The sequence below is a fragment of the Symphalangus syndactylus genome, chromosome 2 (genome assembly GCF_028878055.3).
Source record: "Symphalangus syndactylus isolate Jambi chromosome 2, NHGRI_mSymSyn1-v2.1_pri, whole genome shotgun sequence".
In the NCBI taxonomy this organism is placed as follows: domain Eukaryota; kingdom Metazoa; phylum Chordata; class Mammalia; order Primates; family Hylobatidae; genus Symphalangus; species Symphalangus syndactylus.
In genome coordinates this window covers 37,896,276-37,918,441 of record NC_072424.2, presented here as the reverse complement: position 1 = coordinate 37,918,441, position 22,166 = coordinate 37,896,276, and the positions used below count along the sequence as shown (strand labels likewise).

At 46.7% G+C, this 22,166-nt stretch overlaps 1 protein-coding gene across 5 annotated transcripts in view; it reads left to right on the top strand.

Moving 5' to 3' along the window:
* PAX2 (paired box 2) overlaps window positions 1–22,166 on the top strand; it is an 82,719-nt gene that overhangs the window by 15,401 nt on the left and 45,152 nt on the right. For 4 of the 5 annotated variants that reach the window (XM_063628005.1, XM_055242954.2, XM_055242962.2 and 1 more), the window contains 2 exons: window positions 19,488–19,573; window positions 21,128–21,247. In XM_063628005.1, coding sequence (XP_063484075.1) covers window positions 19,488–19,573; window positions 21,128–21,247 — 206 coding nt within the window. The remainder of the gene's footprint in view (window positions 1–19,487; window positions 19,574–21,127; window positions 21,248–22,166) is intronic. The other variant, XM_055242966.1, reaches the window with a different exon arrangement.

Sequence of the window (22,166 nt, the reverse complement as noted above, 5' to 3'; positions counted from 1 at the left end):
CACACAGGGTCCCTACACATCTGGTCTGTGTGCATGCACAAGTTTGGGGATGTGAATGCTTGTGAGTAGTGTGCATTTGCTCTGCTGGATGAGTGAACCAAGCCATGTGTGATGGCCAGGGTGGAGGGTGTGTTTAGTATTGCCCTAGGAGAACTGGAAGCAGTTGTTTCTTGTGTGTCTGCTGACATCCTCAAAGGGAGCATGTATTTGGGTAGAGACAAAGGTCAAGATAGTCACCTCCTTTTATCATTTGCAGAGTGGATACCACTCTCCCTTCCCCTAGTCCCTTACTTTTCTTCCTCTTTCGCCTCCTCCTCCTCCTCATTCCTCGGGTTAGCTGGTTTGGGTTAGGGGGCCAATCTCAGAAGACTCTAATTAAAGAGTGAGGAGAATCTGATAAGATAAGGAAGGCCATCCTTCCTCTAGGGACCAATGGAGGTTTCATGTTCCCCACTCCCCGCTGCTTCTCGGAGGAGCTGACACTAGGGCAGGCAGCCTTCCGACTGTGACTGTCTGGAGTCTGGGAGAGCCAGAGAGAAGGAGGTAGGACTGGGGTTGGGACTCGGGTTCCTACCCATTTGCAATGGTCCTGGAAGGGAAACCCTAGCAGACTCCAGATGAGAGCGAGGGGAGGGTAGAAGAGAGACAGCAGAAGACAGGAAGAGAGAAGTGGGAGCCAGATGTGATCAACACAGACATGCCTTGCTAAGTCCTAGTTTTTGGCCACAGAAATGGACTGTACGGGGTGGGGTGTGGTATCTTTTTTTTTTTTTTTTAAATTACGGAAGGGGCTATGAAGTCGTTTAGCCCATCTTTGGGGCTGAACACTTAGCTCCTGCGGAGAGTATAGCCCTGGTTAGGGTTCAGCTCCTCGTAGAAACAGTGCTCACCTGCACTCTCGACCCTCCGCCCTCCCACCCAGCATATACACTTTCCTTCTTCCCCCACCCTCGTTTCCTCTGAACTTGGCTCTGTGGATCAGGTCACTCCTGGCCCCATGGAGACAGCCAGGAAGGCCACGCAGACTCCCTTAGGAGATGACCTTCCAGGGTGGGTACAAAAAAAGTTGAGAGAAATTCATTTCATGGCCAGTGGCTGCTTAGAAAAGGCGATTCCAGCATCTGAATGTGATAAACGTTAACTGAGCATTAATCGCATTAAAGAGGGCCCTATAAACTTTTCATTTCTAATTAAATTCGTCCAGTGATGCTGCCCAAGCGAGTACCCTGGGCCTTTGTTTATGTGGAAAATTAAAATGCAAATACAATGGGATTTATTTCCAGGAGTGGAGTGATGGGCTGGCCCTTCTGGCTACTGGTCTCCAGGCCTGTCAGGTCAGGTGACTGCTTCTTTGGAGGTGCTGTCCCCCTTGTGACAGATTCTTGTGTGAAAGGAGAGGCCAGAGTTCAAGGTCAAATAGAGTTAGTAAATGGGGAGAAGATGTAGAAAGAATTGAAGAGAAGGAGAAAAAGGCAATAGATTACCAGGAATATAGGGAGACATTATTCTGGTTTCCCACCCTCCTTCCCTACCAACCCACATCTCTAGGAGTATAGACCCCCAAAATCTTACTTGTGAATATCACAAGCCTCCTCTGAAGCTATGAGATGAAGGAGTACATGGGAGAGATAATTTGGAGGAAGCAGCCCTGCCAGGCTCGGCATGGCGGCTCATACCTGTAATCCTAGCACTTTGAGAGGCTGAAGCAGGAGGATTGCTTGAGCCCAGGAGTTTGAGACCAGACTGGGCAACATAGTGAGGGCCATCTCTATTAAAAAAAAAAAAAGAAAAATAAAGGACTAAGTGGCCATCAGGAAGGGTCAAAGGCCTGGATTTATCTCCAGCAGTTTGAGGGTCATCTGCTGTCCATACTGGGGTTTCACTGGGCTCTTCCTGCCAGTGCCAAGTGGCATTGACATGGGGCAGTGAAGCATAGAGGCACAAACCAAGGAGGACATTGTGCATGCACGCCTGCACGCACGCAGCCTTCTTGCACATAAGGAGAGCCGGTTTCTCATAAGAATAAACAAATGTCCCTTGCAAGGAGTCCTTTAGTGCCATGATCCCTTGATAAAAGTGGTAATCCTAAATGCTACTGAATGGAACAATCTACATTTCCTATTTACTAAAAACATAAATTAAGTCGAGGGGAGAGAAAACCTGCACAAGAAAAATTAGTTGGGTATATCAGTTAGAGACACTGAAAGATAGCTATGCTGCTCTCTAGATAAGGAAGTTGTAAATAGCATTAAAAAGTCAAGCAGGAAAGGAAATGGAGGTAGAAGAAATGATAGAAGACAGAGCACTAAATCACAAATAGGGGTACATGTACAAAGTCACAAACCGGCTTTATGCCAAGCTTTGCAGAATCCACAGCTTGGACTGACAATACGTAGAGATGCTAAACGCACAGGCACGCAGACTTCCAGAGAGTGTCAGTATGCAGAGGGTGGATCGGTCGCACCATGGGCAAGCTGTTGTCTATGCTGGACTCTGGGATTGATCCAGCAGTTCCTCCTTGCAGGGATCTGATTGGGTACAGTTCGGTAGGCAGTCGAGGATACAGCTGTATGAGGTTTTTAAAGGTCTTTAAACACATGAGTCTCTTGTGAGCTGGATCCACCTTCTAATGGATCTCTAAGGTAGCAACCCATTCCCAGAACACTGCCTGCTTGACTGGTTTTGTCAAATAGCTGCTACCCCTGTCCTCCTTTTTCTGTTTTATTCTGGGCTACTCTTTTCCTTTTTAGTATTCACTTATGCCTCTTGGAAATGCATGAGCACTTGCTGACAAACAGGTTAATGACTGTGGCAACTCCCAAACATCTGGATGGAAACCAAAACTTCAGTCAATCATCTATAAAGGTTGTCGATATGATGCCAAAGATCTGGTGATTTAGAAATGTCCACATAATTGATTGAATTTCTCAGTTTTTTATCCAGGCACAGAATCAACACATTGGGAAACACCTGTTTTCAGAGAAAAATATTCCAGGAAACAAAGTATTGTCATCAGAAAGCATCTTTGATGTGTTTGAGCTTGATTTCTGGCTTGAAAGGAGGCTGGGCTGGGCTCTAAGTCAGGTGGAGGTCTGGTGGTTAGAGTAGTTAGTATTGGAACAAGCACAGCTGGTGAGAGTTTTCCTTCACCCAAAAGTTGGCCAGGGGGGCAGATCACTTTGTCCAAATAAGCTTAGGCTGCCTGTTAGACCTGGTTTCTCTAAGGGAGTCCACTTTGCCATTTTAAGGGAGACTGTCAGGTTCTTAATACATGTGGCTTTTTCTTCATTTATCTTTTCATTCATCCATTCAGAAGCAAGTAGGTGCTTAGCATATGTGCTAGGCAATTCACATAAAGCTATGTGGCATAGTGTTAGAAAGCAGGCTCTGGGGAGAAACTGCCAGAGTTTGAAGCTGGCTTCCCTACTCACTGGCTAGAGGGTACTGGATCCACCTTATATCCTCTCTGGGCCCCAGTTTCTTCACTCATAAAATGTGGGGGATAATTGTGTATGTCTCTCATAAGTTCTCATGAGGGTTAAATGAGTGAGTCCACATAAACCTGCTTAGAATTGCACCTGGCAGGTATTAAGTGCTCAATAAATGCTAGTTATTATTATTGCAGTAGTAATAAGCAAGTCTGTATTTCTTGTTATGTGTCTATTTCAGTGTGTATGCATTCTGCTTTGTGTATGCATTCTGCTTTGTGTATGCACAAACATTGAAATTTTTTTTTTTTTTTTTTTTGAGACGGAGTCTCACTCGCTCTGTCGCCCAGGCTGGAGTGCAGTGGCACCATCTCGGCTCACTGCAAGCTCTGCCTCCCAGGTTCACGCCATTCTCCTGCCTCAGCCTCCCGAGTAGCTGGGACCACAGGCGCCCGCCACCACGCCCAGCTAATTTTTTGTATTTTTAGTAGAGACAGCGTTTCACCTGTTAGCCAGGATGGTCTCGATCTCCTGACCTTGTGATCCGCCCGCCTCGGCCTCCCAAAGTGCCGGGATTACAGGCGTGAGCCACCGTGCCCGGCCTGAAATATTTTTAAATAAAAAAGTTTGAAGAGCCAAAAGGATATTCTGTGAACAGAATTGTGTATCATGAATGCCAGTGAGAATCATGGTCCCTCGTGAGCCCAGATGGATTTAGGAAGAGGGCCCACTCAGTGTATTTCCAGAAAAAAAGACCCTCTATGATTCAGTAATCTGACCACTGAGCAGAATTAGTCAGATAATTGCCCCTTTGTCGACTTTGAGAGCCCAGCCCTTGTGGCTGTGTGTGTGTGTACTTTGTATAACTGCACACTCCTCTTGGATGAGCCTGCTATTGCTTGAGGAATTGAAGGTTGGCATTTTCTGGGCTTCATGGCATCTTCGTAGGTTGTGGTGCTTTGCATTTTGTAGTTTTTTTAAAAGATAAAATGAAATGGTAGTGGGCAAAAAGTCCTTACTTGATGCATTTGAAGGGTTCCACTGATTCTTAAATGTCATACGGGGAGAGGAAAGGGAGGTAAACAAGAAGAGGAGGGGAAGAGAGGAGAGAAAATGGAGATAAGACGAAGAAGAAAGAGGAAAGGGAGAAGTGAGCAAATACTTAACAAATTCAAATGAAATCTGTCTATTCTTGTCTGGCATGTCTGGATATTCTAAGGAAGCATGGGAGTTTGACAATCATTGCAGTTATTTCCATTACTAAGGAGTAAAAGTTTTTAAGAAAAAAATTTCAGGAAAAAATTACTTTGGGCTTAATCTATTTGATGCAATGGCCCCAACTAACTGGACAACTGCAAATTCTATTTATTCTTTGCCTGACAAGAGCAAATATGAAAACCAGTTTCCCAAACTCATGACAATGTGTTTCTCATCTTTATGGGAACTTCTATGGAAAAAGACTGAGGTGCAATCCCATTCTTGCCTCAACTTCTCCCTGCCCCTTTGGCTTAGTTAGGTGACCAAGTTCAGCTCAATGGATGGCCGTAAGACCCACACCCAAATTCTTAAACAGTCACTTATCTGGTACATTTTATACCTTTTGCATCGTTCTCAAATTCCTAGATTTCATTATTCGTCATTTATGCCTATTAGCTGGTAAAGGTTCTGATTTTCAAATTAGAAGGTAAATGTTTTTAATGAGCAAAATTAGAATCCTGAAAGCTCAATCATCCTTACATTTTTCTTGTAGTATGAAACAAATCAAGGGCTGCCTATTCATTACCGGATGCAGGGCCAGATGCTGCCGTCTGTGTGGGCATAGGCAGTGGTGAGCTCTGTCAACCCCCAGCCCCTGCCACTGCCCAGATGGCAGGGAGAGAACTACCCTCTGCCCCTGTGCTACCTGGCTGCAATTTTTGCACTTCTCTGCTTAAAACACACACACACACATACACCTCTTAATTTGTCTTAGGATTTTATGTACACTAGCACAGATGTGTACATGTTTATACACATACACGGGCCAATCTTATGGCTGCTTTACTCAGAAAGCCTTTATATTTATCATCATCATCATCATCATAGTGGTAACAAGTGCTTACTACAGTAGGAACTGTTATAAGCATGTTTCATGCATTAATTGATTTAAGCATCCTAAATAACCCCATAGGGCTTTATAGGATTGTTATAGACGAGGTAGCTGGAGTACAGAGAAGTTAAATAACTTACTCAAGGTCACAGACTAAGTAGCAGAAGTAGGATTTGAACCCATGCAGTCCTGGCTCTAAAACCCACATGCCTATTCCCTATGCCATACTTCATATCTACTTTGGATCAAGGGAAGTGCAGGCATAGGCAATCTCTTGGGGAACTCTGTATATTTTGCAGTCTCTTACAAGCTCAAAACAGGAACACTGCACCCTAGCAGATGGTCACACCTCTGTGTATCTCTGTTCTCTTCCATGGTGTGTGTTCCTCAGTGCAGGCCACTGCTGAGCCACATCATCTAGAGATACTGGGAAGGAAGAAGATGCTAATAGCCAGAGCCACAGAGTAGAGTGGAATGGGGATTCTTGGAACTAGAGTTTAGGTTGCTGTTCCCGTTGGGATTGGGAAGTTTACTCCCGTCCATCCTCCTCTAGCTACAGCAGGGATCTAGACTCTCAATTGGCATAAGGTTTGGTCTAGGGGCTTAACTCTCCAAATCAGGCAGACCTGTTCTCATTTGGTAAAGTCGTAACTGTTCAGCAGAGCAGGGACATTTGCTTCCAAGAAGAATAGAATCGTATTTTTGGTTATCAAGAAGAGATTTGTCTTGCATCTCTAGAATCTTCCTTCTGAAAAGCAGCAGTGCAAATGACCAGGCCAGAGTAAGCTAAAAAAGCTAAAGGATGGATCCTGTCACCCACAACGACACCAAGAAGGCAATTAAAGCAATTACCGAATCATACACCACCACCCAGATCCAGCATCATTACTCAACCCACATCACCAAGGAGACACCCATTAACCTAATCTCTGAGACATACATTAGGGAAAAAAGATGCTGATATGATCAATGAACACAATAATTCAAAGCAGAAACACAGACACTGCCACCAAACAATACTCAAATTCCTCCAACTCAGTGTTACACAAAGTGCAGCCACCTCAATACAATACCACAAAACACCAAGTAACAAACATTAAGCTAGCTGCCGGAATGCGTCAACACAATGCAATAATACACGGTAATGCACAACACAGTTCGAACTCTGCATCCCATAGGCACACCCATACCCACAGGCTGAAACCATGTGGCCACTTGAGCCACATGGGCAGACACATACAGAGACAGAGCCAGTAGCGCAGCACCCAATTCTCCTGCACACTCAGCAGAAAACGATCACAGCTGCAGTCCTCCCAAGCACGATGCAGCCTGCCAGAAAGCAGCAGCACCATGCTGTTTCTCCAGCAGGTGGACGTGTCCAGACCATCACCTCTAATAAGGCCTCTGGGCTCTCATTGCTAGTAAGAGAGTAAACTGTCCCCTGAGCCTGCTTCCCGAGACAGGACAATTCAGTTCTATCCTGGTTGGGATTTAATAAGACTTCGCTGTTAGTGAAAATGACAGAGCTCCAGGGATAAAGGGAAAGGTGGTGGTGGGAAGGGAGCTCACTAAGCTGGGTGCAGGAATTCCCCTTCCTCTACCCAGCCCTACCTTCTGTGGCCATTCCAGAGCCAAAGCCCTCTTGCTGGGTGTTCACGGAGTATTGATTCAGTCTGCAAGCAATTTTAATATTTCTTCAGGGACTTTCCAGCAACAGCACAAGTCATTAATTCACCCTCCCAAATTGCTTATTCAATAGCAGGAACATGGCTCCTGAATAAAGTCCCAGAATTTATGTGACTCGCATGAGTCAGGAGGTCAAACAACTGTTATGGAGCGAAGTTAAAAATCCAAATAAAATATTGACACTTTTTTGGGGAGGGGGAGGGGGGAAGCAAAGGTATTTAAAACAGGTTTTTGTTGCAATGCCCCCAGGATAAAGAATGGAAGGAGACTGAAGACAAGTTGGAGTTTATAAAATCAATGGAATTTATTGCACAGCTACTTGGCATTTAATAATTCTCTCATTTCCACATCCCACTCCCCCACCCCATCTTGTCCATAGACAGAGAGATACACAGTTATACAAATGCACATTTATGTACATCAATACTCGTGCATGGACCAATATAAAAACATGATTGTGATGTGAAAATCTCAAACACCTCAGGAAGGGAACAATGATGGTGTAGAGTCTCGTTGTAGTTTACATATTTGACAAAAATGGGCATAACTTGGCAGATATTCATGAAGCAGGTTTTGATAAATATATCCACTATTAAAAATCTTAGATCAATGCATTGGAGCAGACCTGAATATAAAGATACACTAATCATAGAAATAGATCCTCAAAACAGAAATTGAGAAACACATCTATATGTAGTATAATCATGCAACCATATACATGATTTGGAAACTAGATAGATGAAAATAATTTGGAAAATTTCCCCCCCAAACCTACCGGTGCATATAAAATTCACTGAAGCCTATAGCCACTTAATCTAAAATTGTGATTTGTTAGTAACACAGACATGATGCTTATCAAATACAGCTATGGCACATGCATGGGAGAGGATAAGCATGTTTAAAATCACAGCTACATGTGCTCTCTGTTAATTGTCTACATATATAATTGCTCAATTTTCCAAAATCATGGATATGAAAAGGCTGAAGGAAAAATTTGTTCATGTCCAAATAGTTAATAAATAAATATATATATAAATTTCCCAAAGAGATCAAATGGTTCAGCCTACAGATATTGAAGTCACAAGCCTGGATCCAATGTCTGGCTCTTACCCAATGCATATGTATAATTATATGTCAATTGAAAAAAATAAACACCAACCAAACAAAAAATTTCTGGCTCCAATGCTATTAAGCATGTGACTTTGGGCAAGTTGCTTGGCCTTTCTGTTGTTTCTTAGGCAAAATAGAGAGCATGGCTATTTGATAGAGTTATAGTTGAATTCGAATGAGAAAATACATTCATTATAATGCCTTTCATACAGTGAATATGAAATAAGTGATAGTTATTGCTTTTACTATTATTAGATTCAACTCTTCTATTCAGGCCTAGCCTCTCGTAGATTCTACCGTCTGTTCTTGATATGACTGACTTCTTCTACTCAATGGTTAGTTCTGGAGTGAGACACTCAGGTTTAAATTCTGTCTCTGTTGCTTAACAGCTGTGTGACCCTCCGTAAGTTACCTAACCTCTCTGAGTCTCAGCTTCCACATCTGTAGATTATGGACAATAATCTTCATAGGCACTTGTGAGAATTAAGTTAAATAATCCATATAAAGCGCTTTGCACAGTGCCTGGTACATAGTAAGTGTATATTGGCCCACTATGTCCTTTAAGATTATGTCATTTTTATTATTGGCCAGGTGCGGTGGCTCATGCCTGTAATCTCAGCAATTTGAGAGGCCAAGGTGGGAGGATCACTTGAGGTCAGGAGTTTGAGACCAGCCTGGCCAACATGGTAAAACCCTGTCTCTACTAAAAATACAAAAATGAGCTGGGCGTGGTGGTGTGCACCTATAATCCTAGCCACTCAGGAGGCTGAGGCAGGAGAATTGCTTGAACCTGGGAGGCAGAGGTTGCAGTGAGCTGAGATCGTGCCATTTTACTCCAGCCTGGGCGACAGTGTGAGATTCCATCTCAAAAAATAAAAAAATAAAAAATAAAAAACAAAAAACAAGAGTATATTATTGTTATTATTATTAATAATAATATTCATTTGTTATTGAACAAATAGCTATCAAGTACTTACATTATACCAGACACCATTGCTAGGTGCTGGGGAAAGACAGTCGTGAGAAAAATAGCAGTGACATCTGCCTTCGCAGAGCTCAGAGGGGTGGACTCTATGTGAACTGGGTAAGCAAGAAAACAAGGTTTCAGCTCTGTGTTAGACCCTGAGAGGAAGAGGGAAACAGAGAGAAATATATTGGAAAGCTAGGATACAGCCAGATTAGGGAAGATTTTGAAGGCCAGGCTGAAGAATTCTGAATTTATCCTATAGGTGATAGGAAGTGATTGTAGGGTTTAGCCATATCACATTCTTTCAGGAGGAGACAGAGAAAGACTGACGGACTGTTTTTTTTTGTTTTTTGTTTTTTTTTGAGACAGAGTCTCGCTCTGTCGCCGGGGCTGGAGTGCAGTGGTGCAATCTCGGCTCACTGCAAGCTCCGCCTCCCGGGTTCATGCCATTCTCCTGCCTCAGCCTCCGAGTAGCTGGGACTACAGGCGCCCGCCACCGCGCCCGGCTAATTTTTTGTATTTTTTAGTAGAGATGGGGTTTCACCGTGGTCTCGATCTCCTGACCTCATGATCTGCCCGCCTCGGCCTCCCAAAGTGCTGGGATTACAAGCGTGAGCCACCGCGCCCGGCCAACGGACTGTTTTTGAATGCCTGAGTAGGTGACAGGTAGGAAAGGTTAGAGGTAGGGAGGCCAGGCAGTCACTAGCAGGCCCTATATCTGCTGCTGCTCAGGTGACTGCAGAGGGAGGTGAGCATGCCTGTGGTGGGACGGGGTTGGGGGATGGACAGGTGCAGAGTGACAGACTTTATCCCAGCAATGAATCTATAGCAGTACCTTGTTCACCTTATATCAAGCAGTCTTCAAGCCTCTGGAGCTTCCCAAACAGGATCATGGGGGTGGACAGCTGGTAGATTCCAGCTCTAGCCAGAAGCTCTGACAGATGAGGGCAGGGCCAGTGGTGAGAGGCACTAGTCTAATCACGCTCTGGGCCTGGCATGCACCACAGACTGGTTTCCTAATGGTTAGTTAAACACATTGCCCCTTAATTTTTAAACCTATGCATATCTTGAAGTTAAATCAATCCATATGCTTACCATTCATCATATAAACCATCACTATTGCCCCCTTGGGCCAGCCCCATGGCCCATCTAGCCTGGTAAATTGTCTCTGGCCTGGGCTCTCAGGGGCACGTAGTGGAAAGATTATCACCCTCAATGCCAGTCTTAGAAGGCTAAGTTGATGCAGAATATATGCCTGGTATCTAAGTAACCCGCTGGGAATTTATCATCCTGGAATGTACCAAAAACCATTTTGAAATTATTTCAATTTTTAACCTATGGTTTTGTTTCCACAGAGCAACTGATAGCTTATTGAATTTTGGTGACTATGTCAGCTGGAGTCAGGGTTAATAGATGGAGAGAAATGTGGATTGATAGAGTATGAGAAAGGAACTTTCTTAACTCACTAAGACTTCTTCCCAACTCTCCCAAGGATCCTCTTGAGAAACCAACCAGAAGGATGGTTTCTTCACCCCCTGGCTTAAGCTAGTCTTCTCAAATAGAGTTCAGAAACTCTCATTCAGGTCTGAGGTGGGACCCGGTAATTTGCATTTTAGCAAGCACCCCAGGGGATTCTAATGCAGGCAGTTCAAGGGCAGTAGTTTGAGGAAACCCTTCTGCCAGCTTTTTGGTAGGACTTTCATTTCTTAGAGCTCAGCTATGACTTCTGAGAGTCAACAAGAGTTGACACATTTGGGAAGAATCCTGGTAACCTGGAACCTGTGTATTCCAGCAACATCCTGCCACAGCCAGAATGGAAGGTCCTGCCCACAGTTCTGAAGAATGGCCTGGACCTTATTCGTGGCCGTGTTCAGAACCCTGCCTGACATATGGTCAGTTATCCAGACTGAAACCTGCAGGGCATGTGAGTGAGCATGGGCAAAAAAACCTCTAAACTCAGCCCAAACTGCAGCCAGAGGCTACAGAAACAGTGTGTTAAGTGATTCAGGCCTGCCTTAAAGGAAGCCACGTGCGGGAGAGATGCTGTTTCCTTTGTGTTTCTGTGGAGAGGAGGAAGTAAATTTCAATTTTTCAGTTCCTGGGGTATACAAAGGGGGAGATTCTAGTTCCTTAGAGTTCTCAGGAGTAGGGACCATTTCCAGGAGACGTAAACATTTCCTGGGTGATCTATGACATCTCACTCAAGGTTCTGCTGTGAAAAGTCTCCCACTGTTAGTGTTGCTGACTTGCCTCGGGGCCAAGCCATGGATACATGCCTGATACAGGCAGCTCTCAAAGACTTGCGTTGAAGCAATAACCACCTGCATTAGCTGGGCAAAATATCCTTTGCTGAAGCAAATATCTTCTTTTTTTTTTTTTTTTTTTTTTTGAGACAGAGTCTTGCTCTGTTGCCGAGGCTGGAGTGCAGTGGCACAATCTCTGCTCACTGCAGCTTTCACCTCCCGGGTTCAAGCAGTTCGCTGCCTCAGCCTCACCAGTAGCAGGGATTACAGGCACCCACCACCATGCCCGGCTAATTTTTGTATTTTTAGTAGAGACAGGGTTTCACCATCTTGGCCAGGCTGGTCTTGAACTTCCGACCTCATGACTCACTTGCCTCGGACTCCCAAAGTGTTGTGATTACAGGCGTGAGCCACTGCGCCCGGCCGCAAATATCCTTTTTAACGTCTTTTTTTTGAGACAGAGTCTCACTCTGCAGCCCAGGCTGGAGTGCAATGGCACCATCTCAGCTCACTGTAACCTCCACCGACTCCAATCGTGGGTTCCATTTCACCACTGCAATCATGGGTTTGAGAGATTCTCCCACCTCAGCCTCCTGAGTAGCTGGAACCACAAGCATGTGACACCCTGCCCGGCTAATTTTTGTATTTTCAGTAGAGATGGGGTTTCACCGTGTTGGCCAGGCTGGTCTCAAACTCCTGACCTCAAGTGATCCACCTGCCTCAGCCTCCCAAAGTGCTGGGATTATAGGCATGAGCCACCACGCCCGGCTGCAAATATCATTTTGTTCTCTGGGATGATTGAGTTTATAATGCTCAGGCAGTCTGAGTCCACTGGCAGAGGCCCCCATTACCACTTGTCTGGCTTAGTGGGCAGTGGGGCCAGCTAGTCTGGCACATTCTCTACCCTGGAGTGCCTTTGATTTACCGAATCAGGTAAGACCCTCCCCATACCAGGGATTAAATATTTTCTGCAAAGACTCTAAAGTGGGCAGTTTACTCCAGGACAATTTAAGCTGATTTATACATGTATATAACACGTATATCCAGATACTTGACATCTTGCTCCTAAGAGCAGCCTGCCCCAAGCCTGGTCATGTCACTGGTTTGTTCAAGCTCTGCTAGAAGTAATTTTGTTCCTCTAGGGAATAATTCTAAAATTGGGAAGGAAGTCTGTTCTAGACAGCAGGAAAGGATTTCATGTCAACACACTTGGAGATCCAATGTACAGGGGTTGTCAGAAGTTGGGTCCAGCAGGTGTTATTACTCCCATTTTCTAGTGAGGAAAACTGAGGTTCAGGGAAACCCCTCACCCTTCATTTCTCAGAAGGGACTGAAAATAGAAGTTTCAATTTGGTGCCTTTGGGTGTCTCTCCCCTGGAGGCAGTATAATTTAGCAGGTAAGGGATTAGTCCCTGGGATTAGTCTATCTGAATTCAAATCCCAGATTTGCTGTTTCTTAAATGGGTGACTTTGGGCAAGCTGTAATAAGCCTTATGTGCAAAACGCATTGTCGTAAGGATTGAGTGAACTATTTATTTGAAGTACATAGAACATTGCCTAGCACATAGTAGATACTCAGTAGACAGCTTTTTGTTTTTGTTTTTAAACTGGAGCCTTTCCTGAGGAAGCATTGCTCCTAGAAATCCTGCCCAGCCTAGTCCTGTAAATGCTGCCACCTCACTGCTCCCAAGGTGAGCTGTCTGAGGTCACCTCAATGCTAATAGGACCTCTTCTTGTCTCCACCTCAGGGTGTTTTTGCACACCATTTATTATCATAGAATATAATGCAATATAATATCATACATAACATAACATAATATGATGGGTAGGTTAACTTGGAAACCCTGAGGCAGACCGTGGATGGATGGATAGATGAATAGATACATTTGTACTAAGTATACATACATTATATCATTCTATTGATTTATAAAAAGTTCCCGGTCTGCCTGGCTGTAATGAGATTTTTGAACTTTGTGTGGCGATCAATGAGAGGAATATTATTGGCCTGGAGAATTGATATACCTGCTCTCAGTGGCTTGTTCTGCTCCCAGGCTGCCCCGGCCCCCCAGGTGTACGATTCCAGCAGACACTTAACCTTTTTTACAGTGTCATCAGGCTAAAAGGAATCTAATAGTGACACAGGACTTGTGCTCAGCACTCTGCCACTATTGCTTTCCTGTCACAAATAATTTATAGCCTTCTATTTCCATCCCTGAGCCTGCACCCCAGCCTTGCCTCCTGCTTTCCCCCAGCTCCCAGGAATCAATAAACTCACATAGCCACGGTGGGACTTCAGGGTGCAAGGAGACAGACAGACAGACAAAGAGAGGGGAAGTGGAGAGAGGAGCAGAGAAAGAGAAGAAGAGAGAGACAGAGAGTGAAACACAGAGAAAAGAATGGGGAAGGAGGAGGAACAGAGAGAGCCGAACTAGAAGATGAGTAAGAATGCCTGGTGCTCTCTGAAAAGGTGGAGGGCTTCTCTCTTTCTTCTTGAGTTTAACATAGTGTTAATAGGAGTCTCATACAGGGCTTTCATTCTTACTCACAGAGCCTGAGACTGTGTTGATATCCAGGTTGGTGAGAGGTGGGGGCCTTCCGGGAATTTAACCAATGAGGGAGTGGCCTCCCCACCTGCCCTGTCATCCTTTGCCTGAAGTCCTGCCACGACCCCCTGCCATCCCTTGGGTCCCCTGTGGATCCTTGCCAGTGACTCCAGTGGAGCTTGGTCCAGTCCCCAGTCTGTCTTCTTGAGAGTCTGACACAACCTCCTTTTGGGTCAGATGTCGCTGCCGCCACTGCTGCTGTTTTTTGTCTTCTCAATGCTCTTCCCAGGGTCTCAGTGGCACCTGCATTGACCACGCTGGGGCATACTGGGTAGGGAGGTCTCCTGCCTGCATCTGCCTAAATTGAAAGCAGCTGGGCCTAGGGGTCACCCATAGGAATAATAATACTGGTCATCATTGTTGTTATAGGTAGCATTTATAGAACCAACCATCATACTAATCACATTACATGGAGTGTCCCTATTTAGTCCTCACCACAGTCCTGTGAAGTGTATGGTAGTATTATCTTATTTTACAGAGAAGGGAATAAGAAACTGCCAAGGGTTTCACAGGCAACAAGTAACAAAGTTGGGATTCCGACTAAGGCAGGCTGAGCCCAGAACCCATACCCTTCTTCCTTTTGCTGCTCTCACTCCCTTGGAAGTATGGGAGACTCTAAGTGCCTGGAAGTCCCCATGCGGGGCCCAGGCCAAAGCCCTGGAGGTCCCCAGGAAAGGGCGAGCTCTCATCGGAAATGGTGGAGGAGAAAGAGCATCCTGTGAAGGAAAGAGAAGTGGGGAGCAGGCACCCTGGCAGCCAGTCTCTCTGTGGAAATGGAAAAATGACACCTCCCAGCTTCTGAGCAGAGCTGTGTCCTCCAGGGTCCCGGCCGCACCCTCCAGGGATCTATATCCAGAACTTGACCTTCCAGGCCAAACCTACCCGGGGCCGTGGAGGTTTGTTGTGTGTCTGGCTGTCTTGTGAGGCCAAGTATGAAAAAGAATTGGAGAAGGAAGAGAAAGAACATGGGGAAATGGTATCAGGCCGTCATCATCAACAACTGCTTTACTTCATTCATCCTTTAGCCCCGAGTGAAATTGCCATGAGTTATTGGGTTGTTGTATGGGAGACAGGAGGACAATGGATGACCATCAGATTTCCCTGATCCCAGTTCTTAAATTCTCTGAGATCAGCTCTAGGGACTGGCAAGTGCCCACTGCCTGAGGTCATGGGTGGACACCAAGAGCATTAGTAACTCACAGCAGGCACCCTGCCCAGCTCCTCCCCCACGCACCACCAAGCCGCTGTCAGGGAGTAGTGATTTTCCATCACTTGCTGCCTCAGCTAAATTTGCGCCAGTGCCCTAGGGGTCAGAGGCTCTGGGTAACAAAGACAGAAACTCCTCAAATCCTTCCAGTTATCTCTCTCAGCCAGCCCCACCCCTGGGGTTCCCTTAGTCAAGAGCCCATCAGCCCTCAAGCCAGAGCCACCCACAGGCCCAGTGAGCTCACAGAAGCTGTTGCTGCAGTAAACTAGGAGCTGCTGCTCTGAGCTGCTCAGCATCTTTCTAGACTTTTCTTGTAGATGATTGTACACTGCCTCTCAGCTACTACCCAATCTTTTCCATTGTGATCAAACTCCAAATCTTCCCTCCAACTCTTGGGAGATGACCTTGCCTTCTGCTTTGCTGAGAGACAAAAGCCGTAAAAGCTCCTTTTCAAAGCTTTGGCCACCTGAAAATACGCCATTTCTGGCTAACGCCTCCCTGGAGTCTGCACTCCATTTTTCCTTGTTCTCCCTTGCTCTGTTAATCATCCACAGTGCCTTAGGCAACTTCAGTCTCTTCCTCTTCACTGATTCTTCCTCCTCAGTCTATAAGCTTATCCAGGTCTTCCCTACCCAAGAAGGCCTTCCCTCCACTTAGCTGCCCGTTCCATCCTCCACCTTCCATACTTTCCTCTCCTTTCGTTTTCCAAAAACTTCTGAGGCAATAGTCTCCATTTACTGCCCTGCCTCCTTTTCCTCCCTATGCATTCCCTAACCTTGTTCTGTCTGGCTCCTGCTCCAGTCGCTTTGCTGAGACTCCTCCTCAAGGTCACTAATGGCTATCAGAATCCCAAATCTGTGCTTCTTCTTGTTCCCAAGTCCCTTCGGTCTCCATGTTGCTGTTGGCACTGCAGGTTGTGTTTTTTTTGAAACATTCTTCTCCATTGACTTCGGTGAAACTGATCTATCTTGGTTCTGCCATTTCCTGTGCAATTAATTCTCTGAATCCTTTGCAAGGTCAGTTTCTTTTCCCAGTCCCTGGAAATAAATGTCCTCCAGTATCCACTCCTTAGACCTCTTGTCTTTTAAACACTCCTTTCCCTGGTCCCTGACAGTCTCCTAAATCCATACCTCTGTGTGTCTGGTGATGCAGGGGCATTGCACCTGGATGCTCCTCTTTCACCTCAAATGCTGCACATCTAGGACAAACATCACCACTTCCCTCCAAAACCAGTCACCTCCCTACAGCCTTATTCCTGACCTGCTGATGTAAATTCCACCAAGCTTCCAGTTACACAAATCTGAGGTTATAAAACCATGGTTGACTCTAGTTGGTTGCCAAACTCAGGCCATTCTGCCTTCCTCTTGTCTTGCAAATTCTTCCCTTTCTTTCCTGAGACCAGCTCCCTATTGCCTCATGCCTCATGTGTATGTATGTTGCTTTACTGGGATCCATTTGTAGAGATCCCCCCTAGTTTAGAAATCACTCATGGCTGCGAAAACGGGATGTGGGGTGGGGGGACGGGGGAGGGATAGCATTAGGACATATACCTAATGCTAAATGACGAGTTAATGGGTGCAGCACACCAAAATGGCACATGTATACATATGTAACAAACCTGCACATTGTGCACATGTACCCTAAAACTTAAAGTATAAAAAAAAGAAAAAAAAAGATCACTCATAGCTTAAGACTCCCTAAACCTGGTTCCTACATGTTGGGGGCAGGATGACAAAGTAACAAAAAGCATAGATTTTAGAGGCTGCATTCTGAGTCTTCCCTAATTGGTACTGTGATTTTTTTTTTTTTTTTTGAGACGGAGTCTTACTCGTCGCCTAGGCCAGAGTGCAGAGGCACAATCTCAGCTCACTGCAACCTCCGCCTCCCTGAGTAGCTGGGATTATATAGGTGCATACCACCACGCCTGGCTAATTTTGTATTTTTAGTGGAGATGGGGTTTCACCATGTTGTTCAGGTTGGTCTCAAACTCCTGACCTCATGATCTGCCCACCTTGGCCTCCCAAAGTGCTGGGATTACAGGTGTGAGCCACTGCATCCAGCTTTTTTTTTTTTTTTTTTTTTGAGATGGAGTCTCCCTTATTGCCCAGACTGGAGTACAGAGGCGTGATCTCGGCTCACGGCAACCTCCCCCTCCTGGGTTCAAGCAATTCTCCTGCCTCAGCCACCTGAATAGCTAAGATTACAGGTATCTGCCACCATGCCTGGCTAATTTTTGTACTTTTAGTACAGTCGAGGTTTCACAATGTTGGCTAGGCTGGTCTCAAACTCCTGACCTCAGGTGATCCACCTGCCTTGGCCTCCCAAAGTGCTGGGATTACAGGCATGAGCCACCGCACCCAGCCGATAGTGTGATCTTGAGTGAGCTACTTAAACTTGTCTCAGCTTTGGTTTTCAATTTGCAAAATGAGGATAATAGTCTCTACTTTGGAGGTGGTTGTGCGAATTAACAGTAATACATACGTCATATAAATTGTGTATAATATTAGCACATAGTAGATGTTCAGTAAGTGGAAAATGGTGATGGTTCTCATCACATCCAAGTTTTCACCCTTGTTTCCTCTTAGTCCCTTGCCTGCCTCCACTCATTCTGGCTGACCGCTGTGGGCATTAACCCGGAAGGCAGCAGGCTCGCATGGCTTCCGCTTCCACTGGCTTGTGATGCCCTCCCCTCTACTTCTTTGTTCATCTGAGGATCAAGTTATTTTTTACTGGAGAAAGAGACAGTGGAGATCCTGTAGTCCAACCCCTTCATTTACAGCTGAAGAAACTGAGGCCCAGAGAAGTTGAAAGATGAGACCAAGGCTATGTGGCTTCTTAAAGGCAAAATCAGAAGCAGGACTCAGGGCCCCTGCCATGCAGCCCAGTGTCCTTTCCGCCATCCTCTGTGCCTCTGATTTCAGCCCTACTCGGCTTTGAAGATCTACATCAATTTCCCTCTGTTCAGCGACTTCTTCCGCAGTTCCCTCTCCTGCAAGGGGAATGGTTCCTCTGCTCCAACTTCCCAGCACTAACGACCTGATTCCCTCTCATAACTTAGCTTTTTCGGGGGTTAAGTCTCCCCTCCCCACCTTCATATCCAGCACTGTGAGCTAGGGGCCTTATCCCAACTGCCTGCAAGTGTTCAGGAAAAGCTTTTAGAGCTGACTTGGCTCATGGCTTGTGACTCACCTGTCTGGTTGAGGTGAGCTTGGCTCACATGCCTCTCTGTGGGGACGAGCAAGGCTATCAGAAAAGTGGCTTCCAAAGGCCCCTCATTTGACCAGTGGGTAGGGGAACCATACTTCAGTCTTGGCCCTGGGACTGGTCTTTGGCATCATTGAGCCCTGGGTTTTTCAGATCCCTGAAAAGCAGGCTCCTGGAATGTTTGATTTGGCCCCTTCTTCCCAGGATGTACAGGGAGGGCACCAGACCTCTCAACCAGGCTGGCAAAGAAGCTGCAATCCAAGTAAGAACCTCAGAAAAGGAGGCCAGCAAACCAGCCAGCCATATAGGAACAGGGTTCTGACTTGTTTGAGGGCAGTAAGTTGGCTCAAGAAGAGGTTGTTCAGCCTGACATCTGGCAAAGGGACTGTGTGCTGTGTTGGAGTCCTGGGGACAAAAGGGTCACAGCCCCTCCCTGGCTACTTCTCATTCTTTCGGGATATGGGGAAATCTCATCCTCTCGACTCTGAAGGACTGTGATACAGTCCCAAGTAGGAAAGCCAGCTCCAAAATGATCTCAAAACCCAGGAGGTCCTGGTACCAGGAAGAGCTGTGTGTGTGGTTGAGGAGAGAAAGGTGGACAACAAGCCACTAGGGCAGTTCTCACCCTGCAGAAAGAGAAAGAATGCTGTGCTCACTGGGTCTCTGCCCTGATCCTTGCTACCAAAAATCAAACAATAATTTGGGTGACGCACATAGCAGGACATAAGGTAGGCTGCATTCACCCAGAGCTGCATTAGGTTGGAGCTGCAGAGCCAACAGAAGGAAAACCCTGTGCCTTGCAGCAGTTAGTGAGGGCAGGGATGCAGGGAGCAGATGGATGAGGAAATCGCTGAAGAACTTGGGAGAGAGCCCCTTTGCATGGCTGGGCTGGAATTGGCCGGGGTAGGAGTGGGCATTTGATGTGTGATGCTGTTGTGACGCTGTTGCAGAATCATCCGGACCAAAGTTCAGCAGCCTTTCCACCCAACGCCAGATGGGGCTGGGACAGGAGTGACCGCCCCTGGCCACACCATTGGTAAGAGGGCTCAGGGAAGGGGAGGAAACCAGATCCCACCTAGAGAAAGGCAGGAAACGCAGCTCCATCCCTGGGAACTGCCTGCCCAGTTGAGGTCCAGGGCCCATCCTATTTGCCAACTCCTCTCACCTGAGCTCATGTCCACATAGGGTCTCCCTGAGAGATACTGGTTCACTAGGATTGTTCTCTGCCTCCCACCTGTGTCACCTCCCTCTGCCCTGTTTTAGTCAGTCCCTATCCTCTCCCCTCCTCTCCTCTCTCTGTTTTTCTTCTAGCATTTCTTCTTCTTTTTCTTCTTCTCCTCCTCCTGCTTCCCTCTCCCTCCTTCTCCATCATCTTTTGTTTTTATCTGATTCTGTCTCCCTACCTGTGCCCTTTCTTTTATATCAACTTTCTTATTCCATCTTTAACATTCCATCTTTGTTTAACATTAAACATCAATGTTTACCATTGTCCTCTGTCTTCTCCCCTTGCCTCCTCTTCTTTTCTCCCTCTGCCCTTCCCTGTCTTCTCTCTTCTTCTTAGGTGTAGCTCTGGCTCTGTTCTGTCTCCCTCCTTCCTCATGGCCTCTTTCCTCTTGGCCTTTCTCTCTTGATTGCTCAGCCTCTGTCTCACCCACTCTGCATCTCTCTTCCTCTCTCCATCCTCCTCATTCTTTGAGCCATGCTTAGGGACTCTCAAAGGCATGACCCAGGCCTACTAGAACACCTGCTAACACTCCTCCTCTGTCCCCAACACACACAGACTAGCTTCCCTTTGGCCCAAGGAGAAACTTGGTGCTACTGTAGCCATAGATGAGGCCCTCCAGGAGTTGGCAGGAGCTGTTGTTTACTAGGCCAGTGTTACAGTGTGTGCTGGGAGGGAGGGTTTGGCCGGGCTGTACCTGAGTTGATCACCATGGAGTGAATGGGTTCACTAATCTGTGCCCTAAGGGGGAAATTAGGAGTTTCTCAAGTGATTTCAAGACCAAAAGCAGCTGAGAAAGAAATGCACACTCCTGGGGAACATCAGGACCAGTCTTGTGTCTCCTGGAGAATCAGAGACAGATCTTAGAAAGCCACAGACTCTAAATCAGGATTGGTAAAGACTCAGCCCAGGAGACTGAGAACAATGAGCTGGGGCTTCATTAGAAGGGTTTGCCCAGCCCCAGGGATTGGGTGAGCTGTGCAAGGGGGTATCCAAGGAGCTGTGCTCTCTAGAGGACCACAGAGGTGTTGCCTAGATGGAGACAGCTTTGCTGTTTCCTGGGCCTGTACTCCATCCGTCTTTAGGATATTGAGTTTGAGAACCCCAGTGAAATCCACAGGTCTGCAGAGAAGGCCTGGGGTTGACTGGGCACCACTTACCTCGGGGCTGGACAGAAGTGAATAATAGCCTGTATATGGCAATGCAGTCCCCTCATAAATAGACCCCAGAGGAAGTAGAGGAATGAGAGGAACGTGGGCTCCTCATCCCTCCTTATGTCCTCTGCTTCTCTCTGCCCCCCAGCCTTGGGGCTTTGGCCTACGATCACGACTGCTATCCTGATGCCATTTCCTCCTTCCTCTCATCCAGTTCCCAGCACGGCCTCCCCTCCTGTTTCCAGCGCCTCCAATGACCCAGTGGGATCCTACTCCATCAATGGGATCCTGGGGATTCCTCGCTCCAATGGTGAGAAGAGGAAACGTGATGAAGGTAGGGAGGAGGGAAGAGGTGTGGCTTCCCCTTCGCATGCTTTGTCCTTGGACTCCAAGCTCCAGTTTCGGCCTGGCCTCGCAGCTGCTCTGCTGTGAGATCAATTTTAGTAGCAAAGCCCAGGTCCCCCCACTGCCCTGCTGGCTCCTGAAGAGAGGGAGGGTGGCTGCTGGTGGGGCCATCAGCTTCACCATCTGCTCAGCAGCCCCGGCTGCCTCACCTGCCACTAGGGCTCACCCTATCGATCCCTGTGGGATGCCAGGAGGAGAAGCAAGAACCGTTTACCTTGGGAAGGTTTTGGAGTTGGGGGAACAGCTGGTCTCTGACCTGAGGATGAAAGGCCAACCTACCTTGTCCTTACCTGATCCCAATCTGTCTGGAGGTGAGGGAGTGATGTCATGTGCAGCCGACCCTGGTGTCCTTTCTCTTTAACACCTGCACACCACCCCCAGTTCAAACCTTACAGGGAGCTGGACATGGGACCCCTCTCTCCTCTTCTCCATGAGTAGAGATGCCACTCCAAATCCCCTGGCCCTCTCCCTCACCTCCCTGGAATGCCTCAAGGTGCAGCCAGGCTATTAGGAAGGGTGTCAAAGGGAATAGGGAAGGAAGAGGAGGAGGAGAGAAGAAAAGAAATAAGTGGGAGAGTGGTGGGGATGAGCCTGGGACAAAGTGTTTTTCAAATGTTGTGACATTGGGGGTCCCTTGGTGACCATCTCGTTCTCTTCTGATGCATGAAGCTGGGGCACAGGGCTGGCAGACCCAGACCAACAGAGACACCGGTGTCTCCAGCCAGCTTCCTGCCCCCATTTTCTCATGGTTCCTGCTGGAGAAGTGGTAACCTCCTGGCCTTCAGAGGATTTTAAAGACGTCTCCCAGGAAAGAGGCAGAATCCTCAAACAATGAGCATAAAGGGGTG